We start from the raw sequence: 13968 nt of genomic DNA, 5'->3' as shown, positions 1-13968 counted from the left end.
CATTATCATCCTTTGGTTTTCACCCAAGGCAATGGCATCACTTGGGTGAGGTTAAGTCAGGAAAGAATGAAAGACAGAGACAAAACAGAAATAGGAAATAAAAATTGAAATCCCTACAATCATCATTTGTCATTTCATTTGCTTTTTGCCATTTTGCCCGCACATCATCAAATTTTCAACTTTAATTAAATATGGATCCTTTAAAGTCTATCTTTAAATTCGGCAAACTCATGTCACACCCTTACAGTACAATCAGTTATAGGAACATCTTTACTGTGTATTTGGTGTTTTTTTCAAGTTGACATTCATTTTTTCAAACCTTTGGTAACAATAAATGTTTTATTCTATTTAAGATCATGGGTGATCGGGGCCATCGCTTTGCTCTGCTTGCTGGGCCTGACCTGGGCATTTGGTCTGATGTACGTCAACGAGAGCACAGTGGTCATGGCCTACCTCTTCACCATCTTCAACTCCCTACAGGGAATGTTCATCTTCATCTTCCACTGTGTGCTGCAGAAGAAGGTTTGGATAATGCTGTGATAGAACTGACTGAACTTTGACAGTTTGTATAGTATGTGAGAGTAGTTGAGTGAACTTTTTTTTGCACCTCTAAATCTTTCCATGTCAGGGCTCCTACACATCCCAGAAAAAAGGTCTAAAATAATATTTCACTATTATACTATACATTTTTTTAAAAACTGAGAATCAACCAAGTATCCTTATTTTTAATCTTTTGTTAAAAATAAAACAATATTCTAAATCGAGATCCACCCAATTTGTATTAAAAAAGGTACTTGTTTTATCAATAATTGCCCCTTTCAATTACTTTATTGGGTCTTTTAATGATAGATAAAAAAAATATCTTATTCATCATGTAATAACAAGTACAATATTGCTTTGAAAAATAATAATTGCTGTAGCATTGATAAAGGCCAATGTTCTTTTTCACGCAGAGAAAGATAATGAGATTAATTTTGGGATCAGGTTAAAAAAGAACTCTAAAGTTTTATAAATACTGTTGTTGAACAAGATGGAGAAAAAAAACTTTGATACCTTTGTTTACATTTGTTATCTGTTTTTGTTTGTATGTGTGTGTGTGTGTGTGTGTGTGTGTGTGTGCGTGTGTGTGTGTGCACATGTGTGCGTGCATGAGTGTGTGTGCGTATGTGTTTCATATAGGTGCGAAAGGAGTATGGAAAATGCCTCCGTACGCACTGCTGCAGTGGCAAAAGTGTAGAGAGCTCCATCGGCTCTGGGAAGGGGACAGCCTCTCGTGCACCGGGACGATACTCCACAGGCTCACAGGTGGCGGGCTCATTTTCTGATCCTTTTTTTTTTCTTCTTTTGGATCACATTATTTAACCTGGATTTAATGTGTGAGGTCAGTTAAGAATAATTTCACTTTCAAAATGACAGCCTTGGATAAAACCTCTGCAGCAGTCAAAGGCAAGAGGGAACAAAACAGCTCATAGGCAAGGAAGATCATTAGAACATTCAACAAACAACATCAAGAGCAAATGTAGGTCATAGCTAAAATAATGAATTAAGATAATTGAATTATAACTGGATTTCAAAACAATCAAGTCTGCTCAGATTGAAGACAGAAAACAAGTAACATTCTTTGGCTCTACTAAATGACCATGGCCCTTGATGCATTTCAGTTTTCCAGTTTCCATCCTTTGTTAGGAAGAGAAGTGGTTGCACGAGAGCACGATGCTCACCGAGCTTAACATTATCCAAGTACATCCAGCCAGTCTGGATATATTATTATGTATTATTTCAGTAAAGCTTAGACAGCAACACGGACTAAATTACTGGCTCTACGTTTTTGTTCACATATACCGATTTGCCTGTCCGTACTAAAATGTATTTTTCCTTTGTAAGTGGTAAGTCTGGTTCTAAAGGAAAGCGTAAATGGATTCCTCCCACATTGACATGACATACAGGAAGCCTTATGTGATACACTGTAATCGAACATCATGTCAGTTTTGCAGAGTGTGATTTCCTTCCAGTCTTCAATTATAACCGGTGCTCACAGTCAAAAATGCCGTGGCAACCAAAGATACAATTCAGCATATGTATCAAAGTGTTTAATTATACACATAGCTTTGACAACGTAACGTCCTGCTCCGTCTTCGTATATATGAGCAAGACAGGCATGGAAACACTCTGGAAGACATTATTTATGGCAAATCTTAAGACTTAAATGAATGTGTAATCAGCAAAGTACTTTCCAAGCCACCGGCAATAAATGGGGGAAGTTTTTATCTGACCAAAAAGCAAGCAGAACTTGCAGTCTTTCAGCTCATCTGTGTCTTCAGTGTGACAGGCCAACATGACAAATGTATATTAATGAGACTGGCTTGTCAGGATGTTGCTGTTAGAATATGTGAGCTGTGTGTTATGTGGCTTGATACGCGAATGCCTACGACAACATTTTCCTCCCAGAAAATTTTGAATTGATCATAACTAGCCTGCGTGGGCAGTTTTCCTGTTATTTAAGAATAAAATCATGTTCACCGTCTCATGATATTTGCAGTGGAGACTCAGAGTGAGGCGCCTGAAGTGAAGTGCAATTGCCCCAGATTTTGAAAATTGGATGACTCACTTATTTTAATTAAGTCTAAAGTTTGAAGAAAAAAAAAGCAGTACATAGTTGTGAATGTAAGTTCATATTTGGCCCTGCGATAGATTTGGAGAGTGCTCCAAGGTGAATTATGCCTCTTCCAAGTTGACAGGTGGGACTTGGTCCATGACAGTTTATTAGATTTTGGGTCTTACTCATGAATTTTGGAATGCGGGCATGATTCCACATTGGATAACAAAGTAATAATAGCGATATAAGAGCACACAATCTAACTCGAACAAAGTCCCTTTGGGCGAAAAGAAACGCATGCAGTCGGAAGATAATACAGATTTCAAAGAATCTAAATATCCGTCTTATGAGCAAGAGCCCAAAGCGAGCAAAATGTCAGCGGTTAGACGTCATTGACGAGGAATACTGCCTCTGAAGAACTGTGATACAGCTCAACTTCCAGCAGCAGGAATACGAAAGAGATATCGCATAATTGTATGTCGTACAACAGTATCTTTCCAGAGGTTGTAACATAGTCCAATTACGATTTGAGTCGCTCACATTAATTTTTTTCAACATCACTGACTGTATTATATAATAATGTTAAGATCCTCAACCAGAGCCCTCTGGCATGACATGGGAAGTAGTCATCTTTGTGGTTGGATACCCAGACCCTTAGCTTGTGCAACAACCCATGGGACTCTGTCATAATTAACTAGGCTCAAGTCTGTTGGATTGAGCCTCTTCACCCTGAGACACTGGTTTGTAAAGCCTGACTGATGACTTTATTATGAACTTCACCTATCTCAGTACTGATGCTTACATGTAATTGGCAGTCACTTGCAGTTACATTACAGTTAAAATGCAAATGCCTCCATATATATACAGGACTGTCACAGAAAATTAAAATATTGTGATAAAGTTCTTTATCTTCTGTAATGCAATTAAAAAAACAAAAATTACTTCATGATATTCTAATATTTTGAGATAGGATTTTTGAGTTTTCTTAAGATGTTAGCCATAATCAGCAATATTAAAATAATAAAATCCTTGCACTACTTCAGTTGATTTGTAATAAATCCAGAATGTATGACATTTTTGCTTTTGTTATTGCATTACAAAAGATAAAGAACTTTATCACAATATTCTAATTTTCTGAGACAGTCCTGTAGGTATATATATCATTCTTTCCCATTTATTTAATTAAAGGAAAATCAGGGGATAACATGATTGGATCGAAATAAATTATCTCTTCTTTCTGGATACATTCTATTCAGTGAAAAGTGTCAGTTGCAGGACTGACAATCTTCAAAGCGACTGCCACAATGGGTTTTGACATATTGTTTGTCTCTGCAGAGCCGCATCCGTCGAATGTGGAATGACACAGTCAGAAAGCAGTCCGAGTCTTCTTTCATGACCGGTGACATCAACAGTTCTGCATCCTTGAACAGAGGTACTTGTCCTCCGCTATTTTTTGACTGACTCCTAAAGCAAGCTGATCTTGGTTGTGTAGCCTCATGCAATTTTCTTTTTGTTTTTTGATCAGTGAAGTTTCATGACATTATATTGTGGTAATAATAATCTTCTACTCATTGCGATCAAGATCATAATTTTTCAGCAGGCAGCGCTATCAACCACAGAATTCAACCCAGCATATCAAGTCAAGGCTGCTCCTATAGCCCTACTTTTCTTTAGATACTCAAAATATTTCAAATTGTAAGTAAAAGCTACATTTCTTGATTGAACTCCTCACCAGGCAGTGAAAAAACTCCATGGAGGTGGGGGGTTAACGCATCAATAACCTTGTAATGTTAAAATACTGGCATATTTTTTCTCTGAAGAATGAAAGGAAAGCACAAGGCTAAGAGGGGTGCACCTACTGCGACACTGAAAATGTTGTATTTTGTCTTTTTATTTTTTAATACAGGGTTTCATGTTGAGATTTTTTTTGTTGTTGTTGACAGCTCATAGCAGGATGCAAAAAGAAGAACAATTTTGTTGCTTTGCCAAATTGATGTGATTTACATTCCTCTTTTTTCGATGTCATCTCTTAAATATTATTCTTGTGCATTTCTTAGCAATATGTTATATGTTACCCCTCGGGGTGGGAGAGAAAAAAGACTAGAAAAAAAAAAAGAAAACAATACAACCCGAGTGACATAGCAAATATACATAATTATGTTGTCCACCTCTACCAGAATAACACATTATAAATTTGAGTCAATCATGTAATGATATATCTACCTGATTAATTGGCTACAAAACTAACTAAATGGAAATATAGCTTCTGAACCTAAAATTTTGATTTTCAGCTTAAATTCAATAAAATGAAGCTGCTACTGCAAGGCCCCAAAAACAAAGTAGTTCACCATAATGCCTGTGACTGTAGCTCTCTGAAAAGACTTGTTCCAGATAGGCAGAGAAAACACTTCTGACTATATTCAACACCAAGTAGCAAATACTATTCGCTCTGGCATTCCTCCATAACACTCATTGCCTCTCATGATAGAGGGCTCCGGCTCCACACTGCTCAGGCTCTAAATTTCCTCTGGGCGCCTGCTTGCGTAGACACTAATGCATAGTTACAATGATGGATTAATGTTCGACACAAGGAGGAAGTGTCAAGATCTCAATAATTAGGCACTCAGCTGAGCACCATCAACAGACAGAGCTTTTACCCATGGTGGAGGGGGCTGGTTTGGGATGTGAGGTAGAGTGGTAGGGCAGGAATAAGGAAAAGTTTACATGGATCTTCCATAAAGATAAAAGGCGGATATATAAATTATTAATCTGATTTTATGCACCTGGCTTCTTACCAAGCAGAATCTGATGGGGATAACCCTTGCGCGAGTATTCTTGGACATGCAATCTGCCATTGCAAGTATTTTAAGGAACAGATGCAGATTATTCATAGCTGCCCTTGTGTCGCCATTAAGGAATTATGTGACAAGGAGAGGATATTTCTTCCTGATTTTTCCTTTTCAGTCTCAGCTCCTGTCATCCCCCATCAACACTTGCAGCTGACTCTCTTACTTGTGCTCTCCCCAAAAACAGAGTTGTGCAATCATCTTGATTGCATGTTAAATTTATCCTAGCATTCAGGATTATTTCAATGGGCTATGTGGTGGTTGGAAATTATCCATTTCATCAAATGCAGACACAATAAATACAGTTTTTTTTCAGTTGGAGAATAGAAAGAGAAGGTGGTGTTTATGAATCACACAGTGATTAGGGTAAAAAGAGACAAATATATCTGTTATAAAAAATCTAAACAGATTTAAGGATTCCAAGTAAAGTCATAATAAGAGTGAAAATAAGCGAAAATACTGCAAAATTGCAAATGTTATAGGAGAAATGCCCACATTGGCTGCATTGTTTTACAATGTAATCCGTATTTTAGCTAACATAAATAATACATTTGGGTTTGCAATGTTGTCAAACAGTGTATTGGGACTTTTTAATAGAAAGTTATCTCACCACTAAAAAAGATAGAGCACCAAATATGTGTTCGCTGGAGGAAATAAGTTACCTCATATTCATATTCCAAGTAAGTTATTTACCCACTCTGGCACATCTGGCCGTTACTGCTTTGAATCAGGTTTATTTGAAAATAATAGTTCATTGCGTGATGTTGGGGGCAAAGAATTGTGTTACAAAAAATGAGCATGAGCTCATTGATAATCTTCCTAATGTATTTCAATTCTTAAATACATGGTTTTTACATTTTGATCTCCAACTAGCTAAAAACAAACATCACCATGACTGCACCAGTGATGTTTAATCTGCACCCTTCCAACGTGGAGCTCATCACGGACTGAAATGATGAGGATTGCTTTGTGGTTATGAACCTGATGAGTCATTTCGGCAAAATCATGGTAGCCAGAAATCTGAGGACAAACGTCATATAAATAGAAAAAAGAACTCTGTTCCGTTCAGTGAGAGGGAAGTACAACGGAAATGACATCATCCTCAACCCACATCTTATTTTGCATTTGCAGTCACTGAAGTTAATTGAAAAGGAGATCGTTTCATTTATGAGCTCGACACTCTTAAGATTGGTGCTGCATTTGAACAGCTGTTACACTGGTCCTGCACCTATCATTCCAGTTTTTTAGTATATAATGGTAGATTTACAACTTTTAATTCCCATTTCATCAACCCAAATTCAGAATGTGGTCAACAGGGAATCTATATGTGACATGTCACTATTTTATTTATTTTTTATCAATAGTCATATTTTGTCATGCTTGTTTGAAAAGGCTTTTTAATCAGGAGAGATTAGAAACCATCGCTCATCACCCTTAAAATTTACAGGTGTAAGTCATTTAAAGAGGAGCTTTTCATCATAATTGATTAAACTTTTTCTTTTTTTTTCTCCCCAAAATTCTGGTTACTTTGTGGTTCGTCTTAAATTAACTGCTGATATGTAGGCTGAGACGTCTGCTTTCACTCCAAACACAATGCTAAAAAGCAGCATGTGTTGGTTTGTAATGAAAATTGCAGGATTGTTTTGTTCCCACATAATTCAGTTTCACTCCTCGATAATTCACTCCAAATATCTCGCTAAAAAGCAGCATGTGCTGGTTCGTAGGGAAAATTGCAGGATTGTTTCGTTCCCACATAATTCAGTTTCACTCCTCGATAATGCTATCTCTGGGGGTGCTCTTGGCTTCGGTTGCTGGATTGAGAACGTCCCCAGATGCAATAAAGAGTATAACCACTCAAATTAACCTACGCCCTGATAGCATCCAAGAAGGGATACCTCACTGTGAGAAAATACTATGTGGTGGATTTTTACTTTGATATAAAACCCCGCAAACTAATTAAGTAACACTCTGTAAGAGCAATGTCAGTGGCTAAGACCAAGTAAAGAACAGAGCTCGTTTTTCATTCCCATTAGTTGTTGACATGCTTGCTGTGCTGTAATTGGTTGTTGACTGACTTAGGAGGAGGAACAATGAAACATCCAATCACTGCATTGTGAGTAGGCCTGACAACTAACAAGGGCAACCGGACAATTAAAAAGCTCCCGGCTTAATTTATTCTCAGGCAATCAAAGTATTTTCCAGTGGGAAGTGTTGGTTTTCTGTAAGTAACAAGCAAAAAATAATACACTAATGGGTTTTGTTGTCATTAGATAAGCAGACTCAATAAACTCAGCTGTAATATGAGGTCCTTGGATCCTTTGAATATTTTGTATATATTTCAAAGTCAACAATAGAGCGAAATAAAATATCAATCAGCAAAAAAGAATATAAAAATGTATTGAGATATTGATAAGTAGACAAAAGGTACATTGAAATGATCAACCATTGTATAATTATCCTGCATTTGGCTTGTAACAGCAATTCTTAACTATAATTTTGAGTAATAAAATAATAATTAAAAGTGAAAGGTGTCTATGAAATTAGAAAGCTATTTAAAATGTACTTCTTTTTAACCAAAGAAGATCACCGTATTATGTGTGAGAGTACGGTGCACCTCATTTGGCAGTTCTTGACTTGTTAATCTATTAAAAAACAAAGTGTCCTTAATAATTTAATACACACATGATTTAATACGCATCCCCTTAAGTTTTATTGTAGCACCTTGCACCCTTTCAGCATGTGCTGAAATTGTCAAATTTGTCATCTCCCCCTGCATATAGTTTCAAAGTTTTAAAGTAAAGTTAAACAGATGAGCAAAATAAAGAAGTGAGTCACAAAGATCAACAGTGTCTTTGGCTATTTTTTTAGTCTATCCTGTTTGGGACTAGAAACTTGTCGTCGTTTACCTTGTCGATGCTTCTTAATGTATGTCTGTTTACACGTGTTTGCTGCCAGAATTGGTTAGGCTCTAATGGCTAACATTAACAATACCCTTAATCCACTCTCCATCAGTCCCATTAGCCATGTCAGTCTAGCTCTGCCACTTCATGGAGCCTTCCTCACATTAATGATCATGTGATCATTTGAATGTTAATGGCTGTCATTGCTCAGCTACATCTGCCAAACTGATATGTATGTTCTCTCTTTCTCTCTATCCTTATCTCAATTTATCCACCCACCTTTGCTGTCCCTGTTCTCTTGTTCTCTTCTATCCTTTCTGCCTCACTCTGTCTCTTTCTGGCTGCTGCAGGGGCTATGGCTAACCATCTTATACCTAATGCACTCCTACGTCCTCATGGCACTAACAATCCGTATAATACATTGCTTGGAGAATCGGCAGTCTATAACAACCCTCTGGGCATGTACAACACACAAGGTGTGATAGCTTCTTTTCTTTCTTTCTTTCACTTTGTGGCTAGAGCAGTGTTTTTCCTTTGTGGTCCTGTTGAACCTGAGAGAGTGCACGATCCCCATCAGGAAGAGAAAGTTTACAAAAGGGGAGCCATAAGTAATAGATTGAGCCTGAAAATGGCAAATTTGAGGTTTTCTCAGGACACATAAAAAATTAAAAAACACTGCCCTAGATATTTGTGTTTCCACAGAATTTTACCACAGAAAACCCACAGGTTTGTGCTGCTGTGGGATTTTTAATTGAAAATTTATTTTGGCTACTTCTTTTGGCTTTTAATTGAATTTAATGTGAAAATTTAATGTGAAAATTATATTAATCTGAGGAATTGCAACCTGAAGACTACTCATATTGAGCCAAATTTAGACTCATAAATTCTAAATGTGGTCCAATTTTTTTCATAAAAGCTTGTGTGCGGTGTACTTTGTCTATCGCTTTCTGTTTCAGTATTTTTTTATTTGTTTTCAGGAATGCAACATTGCATTACAGCAGTAAATCTCTTTTATTAAATATTAAAAATAAAAAACGCTGATGATTAATATTCAATGATTACAACTCTGAAGTGAAACTACAAGGATTTTTAAATGTATTTGTATTGCCTTTTTTAAACGAAAATCTAAATCCATTACATCCATTACAAAAATAAATATTGGTAATAATAATGCTGAAAATGATAATAAAAACATTCCTAATAATGTAGTTCAGAAGTTTTGCTAGATTCTGTGTAAACCAGGTGTAATATTAGCAGATCAGAGAAAAACAAAAAATTATCCAATTTATCCTTTTCTCTTCATTCAAATCTGTTATTAGTTCTTTCCAACTCCAGCCAATGAGATCACTTTCACTTTGGAAGTCTGTAAAACTCCTGAAAATGCATAACCGTAAAAACTCGCGTAGCACTTTGATTGGTAGATAATTTATGTGTGCAATAAAAGCACTGTAAGGATCAAAATGCTAATGCACCTCTTGATTTATTGTTGCTTTTGATGCTGAGTATCTTTGCCATGCTGTATGTCAGTGACCATGCAAAATTCTAAAACATATTTTGTATTTGTTGGGACATATGTTGTTTTACTTTTGAAGGTATGCGAAGTTTGCATGATAACAAAAAATGCATTTCAGAAACATAATGTTGATGGCTCATCAGCATATTGTATGTGCACATTTCTACTTCTCCTGTCACTGTTTTGCTTATCATGTTTTCTTCTTTCCTTTCCCTCATGCTGTCCCTAAAAGAGCCCTACAGAGAGACAAGTATGGGAGTCAAACTAAACATTGCTTATCAAATGTAATTGACTTTGGCTTTGCTTTCTTTCACTCAGTACTGACAAAGGGATAATGGAAAAAAAAAAAGTAACTCCCATTGGAAGTAGTATTGTCACAGTCCTCACCATTACAGATTGAGTTGTAACAATCTGTTTGACTAGAACCCTGATTATCTTGCTGTCTCAAAGAGGGAAATATGCATTGGCCTATTTGATATCACACTCAAGGTCAGCTAGACCTATTACAGTCAACCTGTAGAATAACTTCCAACATTTCACCTGAAACCTCCACAGTATATGAATGGATTGTTATTATTTTTTTGAATATTGAGCAGGCACACCTTTGTTCATGTGCTTTTTTGGATTTGTACTCACTTTGATCATGTCAAAATAGTCTTGAAGGTCTCATATGTGTCAAATTTGCAGAAAGTCAGGTAGAGGATCTAAAAGGAGTTTAAATTGTCAAAAAATTCCTTTGATGTTCAAAATCTCGACGTGTTTAGTATGATAGAACATGGAATCTATATGTTCATGCAAAGAGGACAGAAAGTCTCTCTTCCTGCAGTGTGGTTTGATTCACTAATACATTATTGAAGACATGCTTGGACGGATGACTGCCACCCTTGATCACACTGAAGGAAAAAAAGTTGGATAAATATTTATTATCAAATTATACAATGTGATATTGAAACGCTCACTTGGGACAATATGGCTCACACCAGATTTGCAGCTGGTGCTCTGGTTTACGTTTCGCTTTGTGTAAAGTGCATGACTGTGATTTCTGTTTGCATGATCTTTGTGCCTTGTATTTTTGTGTTGTGCTTTGGCGGTGTTTTGTGGTCTACCTCACATCTATTAGTGTTGTCAAAAGTACCCCCAGGATAAAACTTACCCTTAAATATGAAATTACACCTCAGTAATACTCTGTAGCAACAAGGTAAGTATATGATGTATTTTGTATATATAGGCACACAGTGGAAATACTATAGCTGCCCTGGAAGACTCAACGCAATATTGTTTATAAAAAAAAAAAAATGGGTACTTGGGATAACGCCACAATATTTCATAACTTATATACGGGTGATGGATTTCAAAAATTGTCTTTGTGTGCTATATCTATTGAAATGTTGTTGCGTTATCTTAAATGTTAGCGCATTTTGCCTTTTGGGGCCACTTTGAAATGCCCTGCTTAGGTTTTACCCAATTCAAATATTATAGGGGTCCTTATTTCCCAAAGTGCACTTTATAAAATTGTGGATGACATTTTGTACTGAGAGTGCTTAAGGGTCATGACAGATTTCAGAGTAAAAGTGCTATTGTATGTGATGGGTGTAATTTGTGTTTGTAAAAAACTCCTGACATTTAGTTGCGGCAATTACATCCCATCACTTTCCATCTTTCTCATGCACCCAATCTCCCCTTAAACCCATTCCATGTTTATCATTCCAGAGGGAATCCTGAACAATGCCCGGGATACAAGTGTCATGGATACTCTACCACTGAATGGTAACCATGGCTACAGCATTGCCAGCGCTGAGTACATGAGTGACTGTGTCCAAATTATTGACAGGGGCTATAACCACAAGGAGACCACCCTGGAAAAAAAGATCCTGAAAGAGCTCACTTCCAATTATATTCCTTCCTACCTTAACAATACTCACGATCGCTCTTCTGAGCAAAACCGAAACCTAATGAATAAGCTGGTCAATAATGTCAGCAACGGTGCCAAGGACAGTGGATATGGGATGGGCTTGAGAGTTGGGATGGGCATGAATGTCGCACTGAGCCTGGATGACCACTCCACCTTCAGTCAACACCACGATGAAGGCCTGGGCCTTGAGTTAATCCGTGAGGAGTCCAATGCCCCACTTTTGCCCCAAAGACCTCCTCCTTCACTTCAGGCAGTAGACAACCTCCACAATCACCTTCACCAATCTGTGCCACCACCCCTCCCTCTCTCCCATCACCCCTTCTCATCTGCCAACACTTCCTCATCCCGGAGAAGGATCCCACAGGAGAATAGCGAAAGCTTCTTTCCCTTACTCACCAATGAGCACACTGAAGAAGAGGGCTCATCACCAGTCCACAACCACCAGAGAGACTCCCTCTACACCAGCATGCCCATGCTACCTGGTCTGCCCGATGTGTCTTCAGACTCCGTTGATGGATCCAAGGATGCGGGTGATGCCAAGAGCCCAGGGGCCAGCTCTGATGATGTTTACTACAAGAGCATGCCCAACCTTGGCTCTGGAAACCATCTCCATCAGCTGCACTCCTACTACCAGCTAGGACGTGGCAGCAGTGATGGTTTCATTGTGCCCCCCAACAAGGAGGAGGTGGCCCCTGAGGAGTCCCACCAAGAGCCCTCGCACCTGGTCACCAGCCTATAGGCTCATACACCCCCTTCAACAGTGTCTCCCCATTAGAGTCCTCTCATCTTTCCTGTGCTCCTTTGTCCCACTATTTGTTGGCAGTGGTAGCCTTTATTTTTATTCTGCGTCTTTGAGACAGACGCAGTAAATAACTCTATCGTTGCTGTTACTGACTGCAAACAGGATTATAATTGCTTCAAAAGGAGGCTGATATGTGACTATATCTGGTTAGACATTGCAGGATTCTGTTGATGTTGTGTTAACCCTGCTCAAACCATCTGCAGTTTGGCGTGTTTAGTCTCAGTGTGAAAAGAGACAATTGCTCACACAGGATCTTTAGGTCTCAGAGATACTTGTCTGACAGTCAAAAGGAACTGCTCAAAACTGCAAGTCTAAACTATGGACTTCAACAGAATAAATGGGAAACTTCAAAGAAGGACTATTTTATTATACTTCTGTATCCAAATTGACTTTTTGAAGGATTTTCTTCCTCTTTAGTGATTTGCAGCACATTTTGTTTGCTGAAGTGTCCCCTCAATGAATAAAACCACACACACACACACAAGCGCGTACACTCACACACACACACACACACACACACACACACACACACACACACACACACACACACACACACACACACACACACACAACACACACACACACAATAAGAAAATGTTGAACACCTACCATAAAGGAATTATTGATCATATGCTTTCAGGCATAATTGTTCCATTTTTTCTTTCATTTTAGTGTAATTGTTGTTGGTGACCAACAACAGAAGAGGGAGAAAAAAAAAAACTAATATGAGAATTATGAGATATTTCTATGTAATTGTACAGATAATTAGCATTGCACATATTAGTATGCTTTTTTCGTTCCAGGCAAACCCAGTGTCTCTGTAAATGTAGTGATTAGGAACAATTTTGTTCTGTTGTGCTGGCCTCGCTGGATTTCTGGTACCAGTCTTTATTGTTGTTTTTTATTTTTTGTTTGTTTTTGTTGATTATTTTATTTTGCTTTCTTTGTTTCTTATGTAATCACTTTGTAAGAATGGCCATCTAAATAGAATACAAAATAACATGAAAAATATCACATCAGTGTGCAGGCATTTTTCGTGCAGCACAATCATCTTTATTTTCAGGTCTACGATCCAATTTATGTTGTTTCTTTTTTGTATGTTTTTGTTTTGCTTTTTTACTGTGTAGATAACAGAGTTCAGAGTTCTGATTCAGTGATTGTCAAGGAGACAAGTACATGCCCAAGACTAGGTTTCCTGCAGAAAGGTTCAGAGTGCATTGATCTTACTGGCTTTTAGAAACACTTGTGCTTCTCTGAAAGAGAACAGACTGGACATTGATGAGCACTCGGCACTTGTATAAAAAGAAAAGGTGGCTGTTTTACTTATTAAAGAAAGAGCTTTTGGAGTGAGAATAACTTGAAGTGTTTTTCTTTTCCTTCCTCATAGAGAAAATATATT

At 37.6% G+C, this 13968-nt stretch overlaps 1 protein-coding gene across 13 annotated transcripts in view; it reads left to right on the top strand.

Moving 5' to 3' along the window:
- Positions 1-12520, top strand: part of LOC147223620 (adhesion G protein-coupled receptor L3) — a 222742-nt gene extending 210222 nt beyond the window's left edge. For 5 of the 13 annotated variants that reach the window (XM_086165508.1, XM_086165512.1, XM_086165511.1 and 2 more), the window contains 6 exons: positions 354-522; positions 1180-1305; positions 3932-4028; positions 8693-8818; positions 10088-10105; positions 11566-12520. In XM_086165508.1, the coding sequence (XP_086021634.1) occupies positions 354-522; positions 1180-1305; positions 3932-4028; positions 8693-8818; positions 10088-10105; positions 11566-12506 (1477 nt within the window). In that variant the 3' untranslated portion in view covers positions 12507-12520. Of the gene's footprint in view, positions 1-353; positions 523-1179; positions 1306-3931; positions 4029-8692; positions 8819-10087; positions 10140-11565 lie in introns of all 13 variants that reach the window. The other 8 variants (XM_086165516.1, XM_086165517.1, XM_086165515.1 and 5 more) reach the window with 5 other exon arrangements.
- Positions 12521-13968: the final 1448 nt, after the last annotated feature.

Source organism: Fistularia commersonii, chromosome 19, assembly GCF_037954325.1.
Source record: "Fistularia commersonii isolate RoL2024-O1a breed Wild chromosome 19, RoL_Fcom_v1.0, whole genome shotgun sequence".
Taxonomy (NCBI): domain Eukaryota; kingdom Metazoa; phylum Chordata; class Actinopteri; order Syngnathiformes; family Fistulariidae; genus Fistularia; species Fistularia commersonii.
This window is presented reverse-complemented; position numbering and strand designations above follow the sequence as displayed.